General features: G+C 51.8%; 1 protein-coding gene across 1 annotated transcript in view; it reads left to right on the forward strand.

Annotated features, from left to right (window-relative positions):
- The first annotated feature begins 1 nt into the window (after window position 1).
- Window positions 2–24146, forward strand: part of LOC146010114 (uncharacterized) — a 47752-nt gene continuing 23607 nt past the window's right edge. The window contains exons 1-6 of the mRNA XM_083151036.1: window positions 2–138; window positions 654–843; window positions 3051–3128; window positions 3226–3323; window positions 3722–3863; window positions 18810–20045. Coding sequence (XP_083007162.1) covers window positions 3095–3128; window positions 3226–3323; window positions 3722–3863; window positions 18810–20045 — 1510 coding nt within the window. The 5' untranslated portion in view covers window positions 2–138; window positions 654–843; window positions 3051–3094. The remainder of the gene's footprint in view (window positions 139–653; window positions 844–3050; window positions 3129–3225; window positions 3324–3721; window positions 3864–18809; window positions 20046–24146) is intronic.

The raw sequence follows: 24146 nt of genomic DNA on the forward strand, positions 1-24146 counted from the left end.
TGCGTTCCATATGACTTCCGGGTTGTACGCTTCGCCATACTATTTTTTTTTATTGTGCTTGTTTATTAGCCTCCGATTTCAGTTTCCGGGGTTTGCGTGGAGGAAGCAGAGAGGAGCCCGGGTCGTGACTGTCAGCGGGTAACGATACATTATTATTCCTTGTGATTATTACAAGAAGTCCCATTATATCCCTTATATCCAGGGCTATTTTTGTGCAGGCTCCAGCAGGAACTGAGGCCCTTATTCTAGTTCACTCTTTCTGACCAAATATTTCTTAGATGGACAAAACCATGTGCACTGCAGGTGAGGCAGGTGTTACTTGTGCAGAAATAATTTGATTTGGGTGGGGTTTTACATCTGCCCCACCTGCAGTGCACATGGTTTTGTCCATCTAAGAAATATTTGGTCAGAAAGAGTGAACTAGAATAAGGGCCTCAGTTCTTGCTGGAGCCTGCTGAAAAATAGCCCTGCGGGTTATATCCATCAGTCCATATCAGTTGGCGTCGCCAGCAATTGCCCATTGATAACATAGGGAGGTATCCAATGCCACCGTCCCATTAATACAGTTAAATCATAAAAAAAAAAAAAAAAAAACTATTATTCCAAATACATGGATTTATAGTATATTATTTTATGTCTCTCTCATTACACAGGATTATACAGCAGTGAGGATTGGGAATACATTTGGGGAGTGTGTTATACTCAGCAACCATCCCAGGAGGACTGAGAAGGACCCAGAGCCCCACGTGGTGCCGGTGCCTCCATCTCACTGATTCATAGAGACACAGTGACTAGAAGATCCTGAAAGTCACCAACAAGAACATCTCGCTGCTGACCGGAGAGGTGACTGCTGGGAATGGGACATTATACAGTAACACCGGGGGATGTGACCGGAGAGGTGACTGCTGGGAATGGGACGTTATACAGTAACACCGGGGGATGTGACCGGAGAGGTGACTGCTGGGAGTTGGACGTTATACAGTAACACCGGAGGATGTGACCGGAGAGGTGGCTGCTGGGAATGGGATGTTATACAGTAACACGGGGGGATGTGGCCGGAGAGGTGACTGCTGGGAATGGGACGTTATACAGTAACACCGGGGGATGTGACCGGAGAGGTGACTGCTGGGAATGGGATGTTATACAGTAACACCGGGGGATGTGGCCGGAGAGGTGACTGCTGGGAATGGGACGTTATACGGTAACACCGGGGGATGTGACCAGAGAGGTGACTGCTGGGAATGGGGCATTATACAGTAACACCGGGGGATGTGACCGGAGAGGTTACTGCTGGGAATGGGGCATTATACAGTAACACCGGGGGATGTGACCAGAGAGGTGACTGCTGGGAATGGGACGTTATACAGTAACACGGGGGGATGTGGCCGGAGAGGTGACTGCTGGGAATGGGGCATTATACAGTAACACCGGGGAATGTGACAGGAGAGGTGACTGCTGGGAATGGGACATTATACAGTAACACCGGGGGATGTGACCGGAGAGGTGACTGCTGGGATTGAGGCATTATACAGTAACACCGGGGATGTGACCGGAGTGGTGACTGCTGGGAATGGGACGTTATACAGTAACACCGGGGGATGTGGCTGGACAGGTGACTGCTGGGAATGGGACATTATACAGTAACACCGGGGATGTGACCGGAGTGGTGACTGCTGGGAATGGGACGTTATACAGTAACACCGGGGGATGTGACCGGAGAGGTGACTGCTGGGAATGGGACGTTATACAGTAACACCGGGGGATGTGACCGGAGAGGTGACTCCTGGGAATGGGACATTATACAGTAACACCGGGGGATGTGACTGGAGAGGTGACTGCTGGGAATGGGGCATTATACAGTAACACCGGGGGATGTGATCAGAGAGGTGACTGCTGGGAGTTGGACGTTATACAGTAACACCGGGGGATGTGACCGGAGAGGTGACTGCTGGGAATGGGACATTATACAGTAACACCGGGGAATGTGACAGGAGAGGTGACTGCTGGGAATGGGACATTATACAGTAACACCGGGGGATGTGACCGGAGAGGTGACTGCTGGGATTGAGGCATTATACAGTAACACCGGGGATGTGACCGGAGTGGTGACTGCTGGGAATGGGACGTTATACAGTAACACCGGGGGATGTGGCTGGACAGGTGACTGCTGGGAATGGGACATTATACAGTAACACCGGGGATGTGACCGGAGTGGTGACTGCTGGGAATGGGACGTTATACAGTAACACCGGGGGATGTGACCGGAGAGGTGACTGCTGGGAATGGGACGTTATACAGTAACACCGGGGGATGTGACCGGAGAGGTGACTCCTGGGAATGGGACATTATACAGTAACACCGGGGGATGTGACTGGAGAGGTGACTGCTGGGAATGGGGCATTATACAGTAACACCGGGGGATGTGATCAGAGAGGTGACTGCTGGGAGTTGGACGTTATACAGTAACACCGGGGGATGTGACCGGAGAGGTGACTGCTGGGAATGGGACATTATACAGTAACACCGGGGGATGTGACCGGAGAGGTGACTGCTGGGAATGGGACATTATACAGTAACACCGGGGATGTGACCGGAGAGGTGACTGCGGGGATTGAGGCATTATACAGTAACACCGGGGATGTGACCGGAGTGGTGACTGCTGGGAATGGGACGTTATACAGTAACACCGGGGGATGTGACCGGAGAGGTGACTGCTGGGAATGGGACATTATACAGTAACACCGGGGGATGTGGCTGGACATGTGACTGCTGGGAATGGGACGTTATACAGTAACACCGGGGATTGTGACTGGAGAGGTGACTGCTGGGAATGGGATGTTATACACTAACACCGGGAATGTGACCGGAGAGGTGACTGCTGGGAATGGGACGTTACACAGTAACACCGGGGGATGTGACCAGAGAGGTGACTGCTGGGAATGGGATGTTATACAGTAACAACGGGGGATGTGTCTGGGTGATGATTGTATCACTGTCTGCGGCAGATGCCTGTAAGGTGTCAGGATGTCACTATCTATCTTTCCATGCAGGAGGGGAGTATATAGAGGAACACAGGGGTCTGTACAAGGACGTGATGATGGAGAATCAGCGGCCCCTCACATCACTGGGTAAGAGGAGACTGTCATGTAGTGTTTGTAGAGAGCAGTTTTGACGGTTATCCAAATACATATTATCTGATAATCACATATATATATATGTTCTCAGATGGGGCCAGTAACAGAGATACCCTAGAGAGATGTCCCCGTCATCTATATACACAGGATAATAAGGAGGAATATCCAAGGACCGCACAGGAGGATAAGGTTGGTGGGATTTACCGTTTCTTCAATAACGCTTCGGGTTTGCGTTGATAGTGGGGGTGGTACAGCATGAAAAATGACATTTGGGGGCCATTGAACATGTTTGATACTAATTTCAATGCATTTGGATGCATTTCTGTTAAAAATCGCATGCGATCAAATTGCATGTGATGCGATCGCATGCGATAAAAAAAATGCATAAAAACTGCAAAAATCGCATGCCATCGCATGCCACTACATATGGCATGCAATGCCGTGAAAGTCCACAAGTACCAAAGTGACTTCCAATATGTGACCTGCACATCAGCTGTGTGGCCTAATATATTTATATTCATCTTTACTAGTAATTACATAAAATGGATGGCAGTAAAGTATTCAATTTAGTTTTTGGTTTTAATTAGGTTAAAGACCTATTTAATATTAAGGTAGAAGATACAGAGGGAGAAGAAGAGATGGATGTGACTGATATTAAGGTGGAAGATATGGAAATAGAGGAGATGTATGTACCAGGTGACCAGCAGTATAAGGAGGATACCAGCACAGGTGAGTAATAATCACGTATTACAGAGAGTCAAATATTCTCCTTATTCTGTCACTACAGCAGCGTCTTATCCTACACCCTCCTCTGTCACTACAGCGGCCTCTTATCCCACACCCTCCTCTGTCAGTACAGCGGCCTCTTATCCCGCACCCTCCCCTGTCACTACAGCAGCCTCTTATCCCGCACCCTCCTCTGTCACTACAGCGGCCTCTTATCCTGCACCCTCCTCTGTCACTACAGCAGCCTCTTATCCTGCACCCTCCTCTGTCACTACAGCGGCCTCTTATCCCGTACCCTCCTCTGTCAGAACAGCAGCCTCTTATCCCGCACCCTCCTCTGTCACTACAGCAGCCTCTTATCCCGCACCCTCCTCTGTCACTACAGCGGCCTCTTATCCTGCACCCTCCTCTGTCACTACAGCGGCCTCTTATCCTGCACCCTCCTCTGTCACTACAGCAGCCTCTTATCCCGCACCCTCCTCTGTCACTACAGCGGCCTCTTATCCCGCACCCTCCTCTGTCACTACAGGAGCCTCTTATCCCGCACCCTCCTCTGTCACTACAGCGGCCTCTTATCCCGCACCCTCCTCTGTCACTACAGCGGCCTCTTATCCCGCACCCTCCTCTGTCACTACAGCGGCCTCTTATCCCGCACCCTCCTCTGTCACTACAGCGGCCTCTTATCCCGCACCCTCCTCTGTCACTACAGCGGCTTCTTATCCCGCACCCTCCTCTGTCACTACAGCGGCCTCTTATCCCGCACCCTCCTCTGTCACTACAGCGGCCTCTTATCCCGCACCCTCCTCTGTCACTACAGCGGCCTCTTATCCCGCACCCTCCTCTGTCACTACAGCGGCCTCTTATCCCGCACCCTCCTCTGTCACTACAGCGGCCTCTTATCCCGCACCCTCCTCTGTCACTACAGCGGCCTCTTATCCCGCACCCTCCTCTGTCACTACAGCGGCCTCTTATCCCGCACCCTCCTCTGTCACTACAGCGGCCTCTTATCCTGCACCCTCCTCTGTCACTACAGCGTCCTCTTATCCTGCACCCTCCTCTGTCACTACAGCGGCCTCTTATCCCGCACCCTCCTCTGTCAGTACAGCCGCCTCTTATCCTACACCCTCCTCTGTCACTACAGCGGCCTCTTATCCCGCACCCTCCTCTGTCACTACAGCGGCCTCTTATCCCGCACCCTCCTCTGTCACTACAGCGGCCTCTTATCCCGCACCCTCCTCTGTCACTACAGCGGCCTCATATCCCGCACCCTCCTCTGTCAGTACAGCGGCCTCTTATCCCGCACCCTCCTCTGTCACTACAGCAGCCTCTTATCCCGCACCCTCCTCTGTCACTACAGCAGCCTCTTATCCCGCACCCTCCTCTGTCACTACAGCGGCCTCTTATCCCGCACCCTCCTCTGTCACTACAGCGGCCTCTTATCCCGCACCCTCCTCTGTCACTACAGCGGCCTCTTATCCCGCACCCTCCTCTGTCACTACAGCGGCCTCTTATCCCGCACCCTCCTCTGTCACTACAGCGGCCTCTTATCCCGCACCCTCCTCTGTCACTACAGCGGCCTCTTATCCCGCACCCTCCTCTGTCACTACAGCGGCCTCATATCCTGCACCCTCCTCTGTCAGTACAGCAGCCTCTTATCCTGCACCCTCCTCTGTCACTACAGCAGCCTCTTATCCCGCACCCTCCTCTGTCACTACAGCAGCCTCTTATCCCGCACCCTCCTCTGTCACTACAGCGGCCTCTTATCCCGCACCCTCCTCTGTCACTACAGCGGCCTCTTATCCCGCACCCTCCTCTGTCACTACAGCGGCCTCTTATCCCGCACCCTCCTCTGTCACTACAGCGGCCTCTTATCCCGCACCCTCCTCTGTCACTACAGCGGCCTCTTATCCCGCACCCTCCTCTGTCACTACAGCGGCCTCTTATCCCGCACCCTCCTCTGTCACTACAGCGGCCTCTTATCCCGCACCCTCCTCTGTCACTACAGCGGCCTCTTATCCCGCACCCTCCTCTGTCACTACAGCGGCTTCTTATCCCGCACCCTCCTCTGTCACTACAGCAGCCTCTTATCCTGCACCCTCCTCTGTCACTACAGCAGCCTCTTATACTGCACCCTCCTCTGTCACTACAGCTGCCTCTTATCCCGCACACTCCTTTGTCACTACAGCGGCCTCTTATCCTGCACCCTCCTCTGTCACTACAGCGGCCTCTTATCCTGCACCCTCCTCTGTCACTACTGCGGCCTCTTATCCCGCACCCTCCTCTGTCACTACAGCGGCCTCTTATCCCGCACCCTCCTCTGTCACTACAGCGGCCTCATATCCTGCACCCTCCTCTGTCAGTACAGCGGCCTCTTATCCCGCACCCTCCTCTGTCACTACAGCAGCCTCTTATCCCGCACCCTCCTCTGTCACTACAGCAGCCTCTTATCCCGCACCCTCCTCTGTCACTACAGCGGCCTCATATCCTGCACCCTCCTCTGTCAGTACAGCAGCCTCTTATCCTGCACCCTCCTCTGTCACTACAGCAGCCTCTTATCCCGCACCCTCCTCTGTCACTACAGCAGCCTCTTATCCCGCACCCTCCTCTGTCACTACAGCGGCCTCATATCCTGCACCCTCCTCTGTCAGTACAGCGGCCTCTTATCCTACACCCTCCTCTGTCACTACAGCAGCCTCTTATCCCGCACCCTCCTCTGTCTTTACAGCAGCCTCTTATCGTACACCCTCCTCTGTCACTACAGCAGCCTCTTATCCTGCACCCTCCTCTGTCAGTACAGCAGCCTCTTATCCTGCACCCTTCTCTGTCACTACAGCAGCCTCTTATCCTGCACCCTCCTCGGTCAATACAGCGGCCTCTTACCCTGCACCCTCCTCTGTCACTACAGCAGCCTCTTATCCCGCACCCTCCTCTGTCACTACAGCGGCCTCTTATCCTGCACCCTCCTCTGTCACTACAGCGGCCTCTTATCCTGCACCCTCCTCTGTCACTACAGCAGCCTCTTATACTGCACCCTCCTCTGTCACTACAGCTGCCTCTTATCCCGCACACTCCTTTGTCACTACAGCGGCCTCTTATCCTGCACCCTCCTCTGTCACTACAGCGGCCTCTTATCCTGCACCCTCCTCTGTCACTACTGCGGCCTCTTATCCTGCACCCTCCTCTGTCACTACAGCGGCCTCTTATCCCGCACCCTCCTCTGTCACTACAGCGGCCTCATATCCTGCACCCTCCTCTGTCAGTACAGCGGCCTCTTATCCTGCACCCTCCTCTGTCACTACAGCAGCCTCTTATCCCGCACCCTCCTCTGTCACTACAGCAGCCTCTTATCCCGCACCCTCCTCTGTCACTACAGCGGCCTCATATCCTGCACCCTCCTCTGTCAGTACAGCGGCCTCTTATCCTGCACCCTCCTCTGTCACTACAGCAGCCTCTTATCCTGCACCCTCCTCTGTCACTACAGCAGCCTCTTATCCCGCACCCTCCTCTGTCACTACAGCGGCCTCATATCCTGCACCCTCCTCTGTCAGTACAGCGGCCTCTTATCCTACACCCTCCTCTGTCACTACAGCAGCCTCTTATCCCGCACCCTCCTCTGTCTTTACAGCAGCCTCTTATCGTACACCCTCCTCTGTCACTACAGCAGCCTCTTATCCTGCACCCTCCTCTGTCAGTACAGCAGCCTCTTATCCTGCACCCTTCTCTGTCACTACAGCAGCCTCTTATCCTGCACCCTCCTCGGTCAATACAGCGGCCTCTTACCCTGCACCCTCCTCTGTCACTACAGCAGCCTCTTATCCCGCACCCTCCTCTGTCACTACAGCGGCCTCTTATCCTGCACCCTCCTCTGTCACTACAGCGGCCTCTTATCCTGCACCCTCCTCTGTCACTACAGCGGCCTCTTATCCCGCACCCTCCTCTGTCACTACAGCGGCCTCTTATCCCGCACCCTCCTCTGTCACTACAGCGGCCTCATATCCTGCACCCTCCTCTGTCAGTACAGCAGCCTCTTATCCTGCACCCTCCTCTGTCACTACAGCAGCCTCTTATCCCGCACCCTCCTCTGTCACTACAGCAGCCTCTTATCCCGCACCCTCCTCTGTCACTACAGCGGCCTCATATCCTGCACCCTCCTCTGTCAGTACAGCGGCCTCTTATCCTGCACCCTCCTCTGTCACTACAGCGGCCTCTTATCCTGCACCCTCCTCTGTCACTACAGCAGCCTCTTATCCCGCACCCTCCTCTGTCACTACAGCGGCCTCATATCCTGCACCCTCCTCTGTCAGTACAGCAGCCTCTTATCCTACACCCTCCTCTGTCACTACAGCAGCCTCTTATCCCGCACCCTCCTCTGTCTTTACAGCAGCCTCTTATCGTACACCCTCCTCTGTCACTACAGCAGCCTCTTATCCTGCACCCTCCTCTGTCAGTACAGCAGCCTCTTATCCTGCACCCTTCTCTGTCACTACAGCAGCCTCTTACCCTGCACCCTCCTCTGTCACTACAGCAGCCTCTTATCCCGCACCTTCCTCCGTCACTACAGCGGCCTCTTATCCTGCACCCTCCTCGGTTACTACAGCGACCTCTTATCCTGCACCCTCCTCTGTCACTACAGCGGCCTCTTATCCTGCACCCTCCTCTGTCAGTACAGCGGCCTCTTATCCTGCACCCTCCTCTGTCACTACAGCAGCCTCTTATCCTGCACCCTCCTCTGTCACTACAGCAGCCTCTTATCCCGCACCTTCCTTTGTCACTACAGCAGCCTCTTATCATGCACCCTCCTCTGTCACTACAGCAGCCTCTTATCCTGCACTCTCCTCTGTCTCTACAGCAGCCTCTTATCCCGCACCCACCTCTATTACTACAGCGGCCTCTTATCCTACACCCTCCTCTGTCACTACAGCGGCCTCTTATCCTGCACCCTCCTCTGTCACTACAGCGGCCTCTTATCCTGCACACTCCTCTGTCAGTACAGACTAATGAGGGAATGTATCTGCCCAGTGGGGGAGTTAGGAGCCATCAGCCCCTATTATACTCCTGCTCTCCCCCTCACATCATGTCACTGTGTGTTACCAGCCCAGATATCTGACCAGTCTCCTCCCCACACTCTCTGGTGTATCTCATACATCAGGAGCCATCAGCCCCTATTATACTCCTGCTCTCCCCCCTCACATCATGTCACTGTGTGTTACCAGCCCAGAGATCTGACCAGTCTCCTCCCTGCACTCTCTGGTGTATCTCATACATCAGGAGCCATCAGCCCCTATTATACTCCTGCTCTCCCCCTCACATCATGTCACTGTGTGTTACCAGCCCAGAGATCTGACCAGTCTCATCCCCGCACTCTCTGGTGTATCTCATACATCAGGAGCCATCAGCCCCTATTATACTCCTGCTCTCCCCTCACATCATGTCACTGTGTGTTACCAGCCCAGAGATCTGACCAGTCTCCTCCCAACACTCTCTGGTGTATCTCATACATCAGGATCCATCAGCCCCTATTATACTCCTGCTCTCCCCCTCACATCACGTCACTGTGTGTTACCAGCCCAGAGATCTGACCAGTCTCCTCCCCGCACTCTCTGGTGCTTCTCATACATCAGGAGCCATCAGCCCCTATTATACTCCTGCTCTCCCCCTCACATCATGTCACTGTGTGTTACCAGCCCAGAGATCTGACCAGTCTCCTCCCCGCACTCTCTGGTGTATCTCATACATCAGTAGCCATCAGCCCCTATTATACTCCTGCTCTCCCCTCACATCATGTCACTGTGTGATACCAGCCCAGAGATCTGACCAGTCTCCTCCCCTCACTCTCTGGTGTATCTCATACATCAGGAGCCATCAGCCCCTATTATACTCCTGCTCTCCCCCTCACATCATGTCACTGTGTGTTACCAGGCCAGAGATCTGACCAGTCTCCTCCCTGCACTCTCTGGTGTATCTCATACATCAGCAGCCATCAGTCCCTATTATACTCCTGCTCTCCCCTCACATCATGTCACTGTGTGTTACCAGCCCAGAGATCTGACCACTCTCCTCCCCACACTCTCTGGTGTATCTCATACATCAGAAACCATCAGCCCCTATTATACTCCTGCTCTCCCCTCACATCATGTCACTGTGTGTTACCAGCCCAGAGATCTGACCAGTCTCCTCCCCACACTCTCTGGTGTATCTCATACATCAGGAGCCATCAGCCCCTATTATACTCCTGCTCTCCCCCTCACATCATGTCACTGTGTGTTATCAGCCCAGAGATCTGACCAGTCTCCTCCCCGCACTCTCTGGTGTATCTCATACATCAAGAGCTATCAGCCCCTATTATACTCCTGCTCTCCCTCTCACATCATGTCACTGTGTGTTACCAGCCCAGAGATCTGACCAGTCTCCTCCCCGCACTCTCTGGTGTATCTCATACATCAGGAGACATCAGCCCCTATTATACTTCTGCTCTCCCCTCACATCATGTCACTGTGTGTTACCAGAGATCTGACCAGTCTCCTCCCCACACTCTCTGGTTTATCTCATACATCAGGAGCCATCAGCCCCTATTATACTCCTGCTCTCCCCCTCACATCATGTCACTGTGTGTTACCAGCCCAGAGATCTGACCAGTCTCCTCCCCGCACTCTCTGGTGTATCTCATACATCAGGAGCCATCAGCCCCTATTATACTCCTGCTCTCCCCCTTACATCATGTCACTGTGTGTTACCAGCCCAGAGATCTGACCAGTCTCCTCCCCACACTCTCTGGTGCATCTCATACATCAGGAGCCATCAGCCCTATTATACTCCTGCTCTCCCCTCACATCATGTCACTGTGTGTTACCAGCCCAGAGATCTGACCAGTCTCCTCCCCACACTCTCTGGTGTATCTCATACATCAGCAGCCATCAGCCCCTATTATACTCCTGCTCTCCCCCTCACATCATGTCACTATGTGTTACCAGCCCAGAGATCTGACCAGTCTCCTCCCCACACTCTCTGGTGTATCTCATACATCAGCAGCCATCAGCCCCTATTATACTCCTGCTCTCCCCCTCACATCATGTCACTATGTGTTACCAGCCCAGAGATCTGACCAGTCTCCTTCCCGCACTCTCTGGTGTATCTCATACATCAGGTGCCATCAGCCCCTATTATACTCCTGCTCTCCCCTCACATCATGTCACTGTGTTACCAGCCCAGAGATCTGACCAGTCTCCTCCCCACACTCTCTGGTGTATCTCATACATCAGGAGCCATCAGCCCCTATTATACTCCTGCTCTCCCCCTCACATCATGTCACTGTGTGTTACCAGCCCAGAGATCTGACCAGTCTCCTCCCCGCACTATCTGGTGTATCTCATACATCAGGAGCCATCAGCCCCTATTATACTCCTGCTCTCCCCCTCACATCATGTCACTGTGTGTTACCAGCCCAGAGATCTGACCAGTCTCCTCCCTACACTCTCTGGTGTATCTCATACATCAGGTGCAATCAGCCCCTATTATACTCCTGCTCTCCCCCTCACATCATGTCACTGTGTTACCAGCCCAGAGATCTGACCAGTCTCCTCCCCACACTCTCTGGTGTATCTTATACATCAGGAGCCATCAGCCCTATTATACACCTGCTCTCCCCTCACATCATGTCACTGTGTGTTACCAGCCCAGAGATCTGACCAGTCTCCTCCCCACACTCTCTGGTGTATCTCATACATCAGGTGCAATCAGCCCCTATTATACTCCTGCTCTCCCCCTCACATCATGTCACTGTGTTACCAGCCCAGAGATCTGACCAGTCTCCTCCCCACACTCTCTGGTGTATCATACATCAGCAGCCATCAGCCCCTATTATACTCCTGCTCTCCCCTCACATCATGTCACTGTGTGTTACCAGCCCAGAGATCTGACCAGTCTCCTCCCCGCACTCTCTGGTGTATCTCATACATCAGGAGCCATCAGCCCCTATTATACACCTGCTCTCCCCTCACATCATGTCACTGTGTGTTCCCAGCCCATATATCTGACCAGTCTCCTCTCCACACTCTCTGGTGTATCTCATACATCAGGAGCCATCAGCCCCTATTATACTCCTGCTCTCCCCCTCACATCATGTCACTGTGTGTTACCAGCCCAGAGATCTGACCAGTCTCCTCCCCGCACACTCTGGTGTATCTCATACATCAGGAGCCATCAGCACCTATTATACTCCTGCTCTCCCCCTCACATCATGTCACTGTATGTTACCAGCCCAGAGATCTGACCAGTCTCCTCCCCACAGTCTCTGGTGTATCTCATACATCAGCAGCCATCAGCCCCTATTATACTCCTGCTCTCCCCCTCACATCATGTCACTGTGTGTTACCAGCCCAGAGATCTGACCAGTCTCCTCCCCACACTCTCTGGTGTATCTCATACATCAGGATCCATCAGCCCCTATTATACTCCTGCTCTCCCCCTCACATCATGTCACTGTGTGTTACCAGCCCAGAGATCTGACCAGTCTCCTCCCTGCACTCTCTGGTGTATCTCATACATCAGGAGCCATCAGCACCTATTATACTCCTGCTCTCCCCCTCACATCATGTCACTGTATGTTACCAGCCCAGAGATCTGACCAGTCTCCTCCCTGCACACTCTGGTGTATCTCATACATCAGGAGCCATCGGCCCCTATTATACTCCTGCTCTCCCTCTCACATCATGTCACTGTGTGTTACCAGCCCAGAGATCTGACCAGTCTCTTCCCCGCACTCTCTGGTGTATCTCATACATCAGGAGGCATCAGCCCCTATTATACTCCTGCTCTCCCCCTCACATCATGTCACTGTGTGTTACCAGCCCAGAGATCTGACCAGTCTCCTCCCCGCACTCTCTGGTGTATCTCATACATCAGGAACCATCAGCCCCTGTTATACTCCTGCTCTCCCCTCACATCATGTCACTGTGTGTTACCAGCCCAGAGATCTAACCAGTCTCTTCCCCGCACTCTCTGGTGTATCTCATACATCAGCAGCCATCAGCCCCTATTATACTCCTGCTCTCCCCTCACATCATGTCACTGTGTGTTACCAGCCCAGAGATCTGACCAGTCTCCTCCCCACACTCTCTGGTGTATCTCATACATCAGGAGCCATCAGCCCCTATTATACTCCTGCTCTCCCCTCACATCATGTCACTGTGTGTTACCAGCCCAGAGATCTGACCAGTCTCCTCCCCGCACTCTCTGGTGTATCTCATACATCAGGAGCCATCAGCCCCTATTATACTCCTGCTCTCCCCGTCACATCATGTTACTGTGTGTTACCAGCCCAGAGATCTGACCAGTCTCCTCCCCGCACTCTCTGGTGTATCTCATACATCAGCAGCCATCAGCCCCTATTATACTCCTGCTCTCTCCCTCACATCATGTCACTGTGTGTTACCAGCCCAGAGATCTGACCAGTCTCCTCCCCGCACTCTCTGGTGTATCTCATACATCAGCAGCCATCAGCCCCTATTATACTCCTGCTCTCCCCCACACATCATTTCACTGTGTGTTACCAGCCCAGAGATCTGACCAGTCTCCTCCCCGCACTCTCTGGTGTATCTCATACATCAGGAGCCATCAGCCCCTATTATACTCCTGCTCTCCCCCTCACATCATGTCACTGTGTGTTACCAGCCCAGAGATCTGACCAGTCTCCTCCCCACACTCTCTGGTGTATTTCATACATCAGGAGCCATCAGCTCTGTTCCCTAGTAGTTACATTTGTATATGTAATACATGATAATATTACAGTACTTAATGTTCTAGTAGGAAAGTCATATACTAGAAGTATTGTTATTAGACTGTTATGGTTGTGTGATTTGACATGAGAATGTGATTCTGACGGTTGCTTCTGTAATGTAGTTGCCCTCCATTACTAAATCTATAGATAATGACGGATTTGACCCTTCACATTATTAAGTTAGTGGTGTAAATAATAAGTGAGCTCCAAAGCGTATCAGGGAGCAAGGAGGCCGATATCAATTGGAGCACACTTATTATTTACTCACTGGTAGAATAGCAGAAGGTTGAGGTAGAAGAAGGCTACTCCGTAGGTGTGCACGTGGTGTGCAAAGCAGAGCTGGGAATCCCCGCAGGGAGATACGATGTGGGCTGTACTAAAAAGATCACAGAAATGGATGATCAGGATAATTGCCTGCATTTCCCCTCCAAGACACTAGGGGTGTGGTGAGTCAGTCAGCGAGAGATTTTGTGATAGTAATGTTTTTTTTTTTTTTTTTTTTTATTAAAGTGGCATTCTGTTACAGTGCAAAATCAGGCTGGTTTTACCATGTAAATGATTGCCACTTTAAAAAAAAAAACACAGACAAACTCTCACAAACTCAATTTCATACGTTTTTCTTTAATCATATAGATTATTGGAAAAATATACAAAATCAAATACAAAAATCTCAAAAGCAGTGAACGAACACGTGGCTCACAGGGATTAGTGTAACAAATTTAATAGGCTAATATGACCCAAGGGAGATTAATACAGAGCTTAATCAGCGGCGTAACTATAGCACCGCAGCCCCCGCCACCGCGGGGGGGGGGGGGGGCAGTGCATGTGGGGGCGCCGGGGGCTGCGGTGCTATAGTTACACCCCCCCCCCCCCAATCCCCCGCAGACTTACCTATCTCGCTGGTCCCGGCGGCTCCGTTCTTCTGCTGAGGACCACCACAAAATGGCCGCCCCCATATAGCACATAGTTCTCTGAAACTGTCTGCTGTATGGGGGCGGCCATTTTGTGGTGGTCCTCAGCAGAAGAAGAACGGAGCCGCCGGGACCAGCGCGACAGGTAAGGCTGCAGGGGATTGGGGGGGGGGGTTTGCATGGGCGGCGGGGGATTGGGGGTGCTTGGCGGGGCGGCGGCGGGGGATTGGGGGGGTGCCCAAAACTTAGTTACGCCACTGATCTTAATATAAAAAGAAAATGGGAGTGGGGAAAAAGGAGTAATATAGTAATATATTCCATTTTGGAGACAAACCAAATTCGGTTTAGTAATTCTTGATAGGATTTTTCCAGGCCTTAGCGACCTGAAGTTTAGCAGCACAGGTGATATGAAGAATCAATTTGTTGGAAGGGGTGAGTAACTGGTCTACTGGGGCGCACAGGAGCATTGTGGCTGGAGGTAGAGGGGGCAATCTGGTAAAGCTGAGTTTATGAACGATTGGACCATGTCCCAAAATGGCCTAATATGTGGACAGGTCAACCAAATATGAAAGCCAGATCCTTCATGGCAGCATAGTCGCCAGCATATTAGAGATGGAAGGGTACATAATATGTAGGCGAGTCGGGACTAGATACCAGCGTGTATTCATTTTATATGAGGTCTCCTTCAATTTCATATTTTATTCATTGAAATAAATATATATTTTTTGGAGGGGGGAGTAGTCAGTGGCAGGCAGAGAACAGAATTCTGCCCAGCGTACCTCAATGGGAGATTCAACTTGGAGCCCAACCCCTAGTATGTCTTTTGGGTATCACTAGAAAATAAATTCTATTTATATTTTACATAAACCAAGGTATCATTGATATTGTCAAAATACTTACATGGACATGTAGTATATCAGTTAGAAATGTTCTCTGTGGGAGCCTTTTGTCATAAAACAGATGATCCAATCCGTTCCAAACACACCAGAGCATGTAATCGGCCATTTTGCTTACATGACACAACGACCGCGCCTACAATGCCGACATCATGAACGTCTGCAGTCAAGAAAACGTTCATCCCAGCGGTGATATTTTTTGTCATGTTCCTCCACTTCCTGTAAGTGTAAATGATCTGAAGCAGCGCAGCACCTACCGTATATACTCGAGTATAAGCCGAGTTTTTCAGCCCTTTTTTTAGCTGAAAAAGCCCCCACTCGGCTTATACTCGAGTCAGTGGCTTCTTTGCTGCGTCCAGCCATCCACTTCGCTGCCCGGCTGCACTTTAAACATAGGCGCGGCTACGGCAACATGGCCGCCGGCCTCCTGCACTATACATGTCCTCAGTGCAGGAGGCCGGCGGCCTATGTTTAAAGTGCAGCCGGGCAGGGCAGTGGCGGCGGCGGACGCGTACCCCCCCCCCCCTCGTGGAGCCAGTCAGCGGCGCACCCCAAACACGCTGGAGGAGGTAAGCTGCGGCTGCTCCCTCCCCCCTCCGTGTGTGGTGTCCCTTGCATGGGATCAGTCTGTGGTGTCCCAGGGGTGAGCAGGGGGATCAGCCTGTGGTGTCCCAGCTTGAGCAGCCTGTGGTGTATTGTGCAGGATTAGCAGCCTGTGGTGTCCTCTGCAGGGGGAGCCCCCTGTGGTGTCCTGCTATTATGCAGGGGGAGCCACCTGTGGTGTCCTGCTATTAGGCAGGGGGAGCAGCCTGTGGTGTCCTGTTATTATGCAAGGGGAGCAGTCTGTTGTGTCCTGGTATTTTTATACAGGGAAATATACCAGTAGCTGTTGCATTTCCCACCCTAGGCTTATACTCGGGTCAATAAGTTTTCCCAGTTTTTTGTGGTAAAATTAGGTGCCTCGGCTTATATTCGGGTCAACTTATACTCGAGTATATACGGTATCCAACAGAACGAGCCAACAGGAAGGCTGCTCTGGCACAAATTGAAATGATTGGCGGGGACACAAGCGCTATACAAAGAGATGGCATAGTAATATCACATACACAGTAACATATATTGTTTTATATGAAATTCTTACCTTTACAGTTTAGAAAACAATAAAAATGCAATTGATGAACAAACATTTCTTGCAATAAAAATCCATTAATATGCTATTCTATTCAAACGAACCACCTGGTTCTGTTATGTTGATCGAAATTGACACACGCAGAGACGCCAAACATCGCTCCTCCATGTGAACGCTACCTGAATCCCCCAGCAAGGGGTCCGATGTTGGCGTTACGATGTTGAATGAGCGCTGATGGGGTAGGGAGGGCACAATTGGCTTAGGAATCCAATATCTCCGCAAACTTCTAATAGTCACAGTCTTGGGGGTATGAGTGCGATGCTTTGGTCATTTATATGGATGGTAAATAATTTGGTGCGTGCCACTTACTTAAACATTGTTAGGCACTACGTCCGTCCTTTCAGGGTAATGTCCTCTGATTTTGCAAAGGTGTTTGACGCTGTGCCGCATAAGAGGCTGATTAACCCTTTTGGTGCCAACATCTCTGTGAGAGGGGATGCAGTCAAAATCCCGACATTTAAAATCCTGACAAGGTCAAAATACCGACATATAGAATGTACAGGTGAAAAAGTCAACATGACTTTCGGTCGCGAGGTTGACGTGGGTTTTTTCACTGTTTTTTTCGACCCAACATGTGCCGACAGGCGGTATTTCATGCCCTACCATCCACTAGGGTGTGACGTGAGAATAAAATAGTGTGCCGAGCGCAGCGGTTGACTTCCAACTGTGTCCATGTCGACTGTGTTGACATTCAGATAAAAACAGTGAAAAACCCCATGTCAACCTCGCGACCTGTCGACCGACAGTCATGTTGACTTTTTCTCCGGTCTACATTCTATATGTCGGTAGTTTGACCTTGTCGGGATTTTAAATGTCAGGATTTTTGACCTTGTCGGGATTTTGACCGTCGGTCAATAGCTGTCGGGATTTCATACCGAATCCTGTGAGAGAGGTTCAAAATATCCCCTAAAAATGCCAGCGTCGCTTACATTTGTTATATAAACTCAAATAAAAAATGTTGTGTAAAAAAAGATTATGGGGGGGCATTCAAACACGGAATCCGACAGTGAAAATCCTGGCCCGATTACACCCTACTTGACAGTTTCTCGCCAGGTGGAATTCAACATTCCGCCTGATGAATGGCAAAAAGGGGGCGTGCCGTCAAAAACGGCCGTGGATTGACGCAAAACGGCCGTGGATTGACGCAAAACGGCCGTGAGTGCGACACTCCACAGACGTTTCCGACAAAACAGATCCGACTGGTTTTAATGTTGGATCTGTTTTGACGAGATCCGTCTTCAGTGCTGTCAGAAACGGCAGCCTTGAATATTTCCCCTGTCGGAAATAGCACTCGAGATTGAATACCCCCCTTTTATTTCCTATATAAAGTAAACATTACAGGTCATTATGACAAATACAAATGTTTGCTTGCCGATATTCTCACACATTTTTGACAATTTCACCTGGCACTCGAAGGGTTAATAAAATGGGGGATTCGGGACTAGGAGGTTAAAAATCTGCTGCTGGGTAAGAAAGTGGCTGCAGGATAGGGAACAGAGGGTGGTTGGATACCAGTAGGAAGCGGAGTACCACAGGGTTCCGTGTTGGGGCCTCTTCTGTTTAACAAATTCATTAATGATGTAGAGCAGGGGATGTCTCCGCGCTACAGAGGGACTTTTAGGATCCGTTTCTGTTTGTTGTTTGTACCAGCTTGCCAGGTCCCCTTCACCCCCTTGTCAAGAGTTGAGTACTGTTACTAGCTGCCTGACAGGTCTGTGTTACTGCAGCCTGACTTCTATATGTGCAGGCTCACCTGTCATAAGTAGGCCATTAGCCTGTGTGTCTGGCTGACCAGCTGCGGTGATTAGCTTTTTATGGTTCTTTTCATTAGGAGTTTCTCCCTATATTACCCAGCCTGCCCTAAGCTCTGTGCTGGCTAACTGCTAGTTTCTAGTGCTATTGCCGGTCATACCGGATGGACGAGGTCTCAATCAGCGGCTGTATCTCACAACTTACCAGAGTTAAATGATTGGAGGCATCCTGGTACCAGGTACAGGTGAGTTGTAGAGTTAATGCCTCAACAGGTCAGAGCTGGTCTAACTGTACATAAGGAGCAAGTGTTTGTGTACCTTGAAGTTATTTGTTTGATGGTAATTTGGTGACTTTTAATGTATTTTAAGATTAAGTTTATTATGGGGGATCATTCATATGTCCATCTATTTATTTTTGTTCCAACAGCTGGATGTGACTGCGGAATTTCGGAGGAACATCTCCTTTTATCCCGAGATTGTGAATCGGAAGAAAACTGCATCACAGGAGATCCAGGAGCACACTCATCTACCCCAGCAGTACTTCACAGTGCAAAAATATTTCACCCCTCTAAGCATGAGGACGATTCTAATAACTCTGATATTGGTACATCTATTACACCACTTTCTTGTTCTATAGGTGATAAACAGAATGCAAAAAGTATTACCCATGCACCAGCTATGGAAGGCGAGAAGCTGTTTATATGCTCTGAGTCGGGGAAATATTGTATTGACAAATCCGCTCGTGAGAAAACATTCCCATGCTCTGAGTGTGGGAAATGTTTTACATGGAAATCCTCTCTCTACAAACACCAGAAAGCTCACACAGGAAAACAGTTTCCATGTTCTGAGTGTGAGCAATCTTTTACTCACAACTCCGATCTTGTTAGGCATCAGAGTACTCACACAGGGGAGAAGCCATTTTCATGTTCTGAGTGCGGGAAATGTTTTACCCAGAAATCAACTCTGGTTAGACATGAGAAAAGGCACACGGGAGAGAAGCCATTTATATGTGCAGAGTGTGGGAGACGTTTTACAAATAAATCAGCTCTAGTTACACATGAGAAAAATCACACCGGAGAGAAGCTGTTTTCATGCGGTGTGTGTGGGAAATGTTTTATACAGAAATCATATCTTCTTTTACATGAGAGGTGTCACACAGGAGAGAAGCCATTTTCATGTTCTGAGTGTGGGAAATGTTTTTCACAAAAATCCCATCTTCTTTCACATGAGAAATGTCACAAAGGAGAGAAGCCATTTGCATGTTTTGAGTGCGGGAAATGTTTTACACGTAAATCAGCTCTAGTTACACATGAGAGATTTCACACCGGTGAGAGGCCATTTTCATGCACGGAGTGTGGGAAATGTTTTACACAGAAAGCGCATCTTCTTTCACATGACAGGTGTCACACAGGAGAGAAACCATTTTCATGTTCGGAGTGTGGGAAATGTTTTACAAATAAATCCGCTCTAGTTACACATGAGAAAATTCACACAGGTGAGAAGCCATTTTCATGCGTCGAGTGTGGGAAATGCTTTACACAGAAATTCCATCTTCTTTCACATGAGATGTGTCACAAAGGAGAAAAGCCATTTTCATGCGCTGAGTGTGGGAAATGTTTTACACTTAAGTCAGCTCTGGTTCGACATGAGAGATGTCACACGGGTGCAAATCCACTTCCATGCTCTTAGTGTGGCAAATGTTTTGCACTAAAAAAAAAAAAAAACATCTCTCCTGTGAAAGGTGTAACATGGTCGAGAACCCATTTTCCTGTTCTTACTGTGGAAATATGGAAACATCTCTTATCAAGCATCAGAGGATCACAATGGTGTGCAGCAATATTCATGTTCTGCATGTGGGAAATGTTTTACACACCATCTTGTTGCACATCAGGAGAATGTAGAGAAAGAAAATAAAGTATGATGCCCTGGTGACATAAGTGTGGTGATTTCTTTCATAGAGGGGTTTGTGGTCAAAATTCCAGCAGCAGCAAGTGATGAAAAGAGCCAATCAGCTCCTAACGGTCATGTTACATTATGTGTTTGCAAAATGACAGTTAGGGGCAGATTGGCTGGTACTCTTTATCGCTCTCCACTTTATTGCTTGTTCAAGCTTAATACATTTGACCCATAGTGGATTATAAAGATTCTAATTCCTGTACTCCTAAAATAGATGACCATACATTATTGGGGTAATTCAGACCTGATCGCAATTTGATTATCTATAGACTGCACATACATAAGGCCCTTAGCAGGCATGCAAGAAGTTGTGCAGCGTGGAACTCCTACTTGTTCTATTCGCAAGCTGTTTCCAAAGTGATTGACAGGAGCTGGCGTCTAAGGGTGGTAACCGTCCGTTTTTTTGAAAGTGCCAGAAAAATGCTGGGAGGGTCAGGCAGGCATACCCAAGCGTTTTAGGGGAGTGTGTGGGAGGTCCGCAACAGGCTGGATGTGCCTGTATTCATCGTAGCTGCGGAGTAAGTCTGGCTACTCTGAGCCTGCGGTGACTGGTGTAACAATCATGTCCCCAGACACCGGCCTCCGACTGCTCCCTACGTCCCTCACACACCAGCCTCTGACTGCTCCCTATGTCCCTTAGACACCAGCCTCCGACTGCTCCCAATGTCCCTCAGACACCGGCCTCCGACTGCTCCCAATGTCCCTCAGACACCGGCCTCCGACTCCTCCCTGTGTCCCTCACACACTGGCCTCTGACTGCTCCCTGTGTCCCTCAGACACCGGCCTCCGACATCTATCAGACACCGGCCTCCGACTGCTCCCTACGTCCCTCAGACACCGGCCTCCGACTGCTCCCTACGTCCCTCAGACACCGGCCTCCGACTGCTCCCTACGTCCCTCAGACACCGGCCTCCGACTGCTCCCGACGTCCCTCAGACACCGGCCTCCGACTGCTCCCGACGTCCCTCAGACACCGGCCTCCGACTGCTCCCGACGTCTTTCAGACACCAGCCTCCGACTGCTCCCGACGTCCCTCAGACACCGGCCTCCAACTGCTCCCTACGTCCCTCAGACACCAGCCTCCGACCGATCCCTGTGTCCCTCACACACCGGCCTCCAGCTGCTCCTGACGTCCCTCAGACACCGGCCTCCGACTCCTCCCTGTGTCCCTCACACACTGGCCTCCGACTGCTCCCAATGTCCCTCACACACTGGCCTCCGACTCCTCCCTGTGTCCCTCAGACACCGGCCTCCGACTCCTCCCTGTGTCCCTCAGACACCGGCCTCCGACTCCTCCCTGTGTCCCTCACACACCGGCCTCCGACTGCTCCCGACGTCCCCAGACACCGGCCTCCGACTGCTCCCGACGTCCCCCAGACACCGGCCTCCGACTGCTCCCGACGTCCCTCAGACACCGGCCTCCGACTGCTCCCTACGTCCCTCAGACACCGGCCTCCGACTGCTCCCGACGTCCCTCAGACACCGGCCTCCGACTGCTCCCTACGTCCCGCAGACACCGGCCTCCGACTGCTCCCGACATCCCTCACACACTGGCCTCCGACTGCTCCCGACGTCCCTCAGACACCGGCCTCCGACTGCTCCCGACGTCCCTCAGACACCGGCCTCCGACCGCTCCCAATGTCCCTCAGACACCGGCCTCCGACGTCCCTCAGACACCGGCCTCCGACTGCTCCCAATGTCCCTCAGACACCGGCCTCCAGCTGCTCCTGACGTCCCTCAGACACCAGCCTCCGACTGCTCCCTACGTCCCTCAGACACCAGCATCCGACTGATCCCTATCTCCCTCATACACCGGCCTCCGACTGCTCCCTACGTCCCTAAGACACCGGCCTCCGACTGCTCCTTACGTCCTTCATACACCGGCCTCCGACCGATCCCTATGTCCCTAAGACACCGGCCTCCGACTGCTCCCGACGTCCCTCACACACTGGCCTCCGACTGCTCCCGACGTCCCTCACACACTGGCCTCCGACTGCTCCCGACGTCCCTCAGACACCGGCCTCCGACTGCTCCCGACGTCCCTCAGACACCGGCCTCCGACCGCTCCCAATGTCCCTCAGACACCGGCCTCCGACTGCTCCCGACGTCCCTCAGACACCGGCCTCCGACTGCTCCCAATGTCCCTCAGACACCGGCCTCCAGCTGCTCCTGACGTCCCTCAGACACCAGCCTCCGACTGCTCCCTACGTCCCTCAGACACCAGCATCCGACTGATCCCTATCTCCCTCATACACCGGCCTCCGACTGCTCCCTACGTCCCTAAGACACCGGCCTCCGACTGCTCCTTACGTCCTTCATACACCGGCCTCCGACCGATCCCTATGTCCCTAAGACACCGGCCTCCGACTGCTCCTTACGTCCTTCATACACCGGCCTCCGACCGACCCCTACGTCCCTCATACACCGGCCTCCGACTACAGGGGGGATGTGATCAGAGAGGTGACTGCTGGGAATGGGACGTTATACAGTAACACAGGGGAATGTGACCGGAGAGGTGACTGCTGGGAATGGGGCATTATACAGTAACACCGGGGATGTGACAGGAGAGGTGACTGCTGGCAATGGGACATTATACAGTAACACCGGGGGATGTGACCAGAGAGGTGAATGCTGGGAATGGGACATTATACAGTAACACCGGGGGATGTGACAGGAGAGGTGACTGCTGGGAATGGGATGTTATACAGTAACACCGGGGGATGTGACCGGAGAGGTGACTGCTGGGAATGGGGCATTATACAGTAACACCGGGGATGTGATCAGAGAGGTGACTGCTGGGAATGGGACGTTATACAGTAACACAGGGGAATGTGACCGGAGAGGTGACTGCTGGGAATGGGGCATTATACAGTAACACTGGGGATGTGATCAGAGAGGTGACTGCTGGGAATGGGACATTATACAGTAACACCGGGGGATGTGACCGGAGAGGTGACTGCTGGGAATGGGACATTATACAGTAACACCGGGGGATGTGACCGGAGAGGTGACTGCTGGGAATGGGACGTTATACAGTAACACAGGGGAATGTGACTGCTGGGAATGGGACATTATACAGTAACACCGGGGGATGTGACGGAGAGGTGACTGCTGGGAATGGGGCATTATACAGTAACACCGGGGGATGTGACAGGAGAGGTGACTGCTGGGAATGGGACGTTATACAATAACACCGGGGGATGTGACTGGAGAGGTGACTGCTGGGAATGGGACATTATACAGTAACACCGGGGGATGTGACCGGAGAGGTGACTGCTGGGAATGGGACGTTATACAGTAACACCGGGGGATGTGACCGGAGAGGTGACTGCCGGGAATGGGACGTTATACAGTAACACCGGGGGATGTGACCGGAGAGGTGACTGCTGGGAATGGGACGTTATACAGTAACACCGGGGGATGTGACCGGAGAGGTGACTGCTGGGAATGGGACGTTATACAGTAACACCGGGGGATGTGACCGGAGAGGTGACTGCTGGGAATGGGACGTTATACAGAAACACCGTGGGATGTGACCGGAGAGGTGACTGCTGGGAATGGGACGTTATACAGTAACACCGGGGGATGTGACCGGAGTGGTGACTGCTGGGAATGGGACGTTATACAGTATCACCGGGAGATGTGACCGGAGAGGTGACTGCTGGGAATGGGACATTATACAGTAACACCGGGGGATGTGACCGGAGAGGTGACTACTGGGAATGGGATATTATACAGTAACACCGGGGGATGTGACCGGAGAGGTGACTGCTGGGAATGGGACATTATAGAGTAACACCGGGGGATG

The sequence above is a fragment of the Crinia signifera genome, chromosome 6 (genome assembly GCF_055691185.1).
Source record: "Crinia signifera chromosome 6, ASM5569118v1, whole genome shotgun sequence".
Lineage (NCBI taxonomy): Eukaryota > Metazoa > Chordata > Amphibia > Anura > Myobatrachidae > Crinia > Crinia signifera.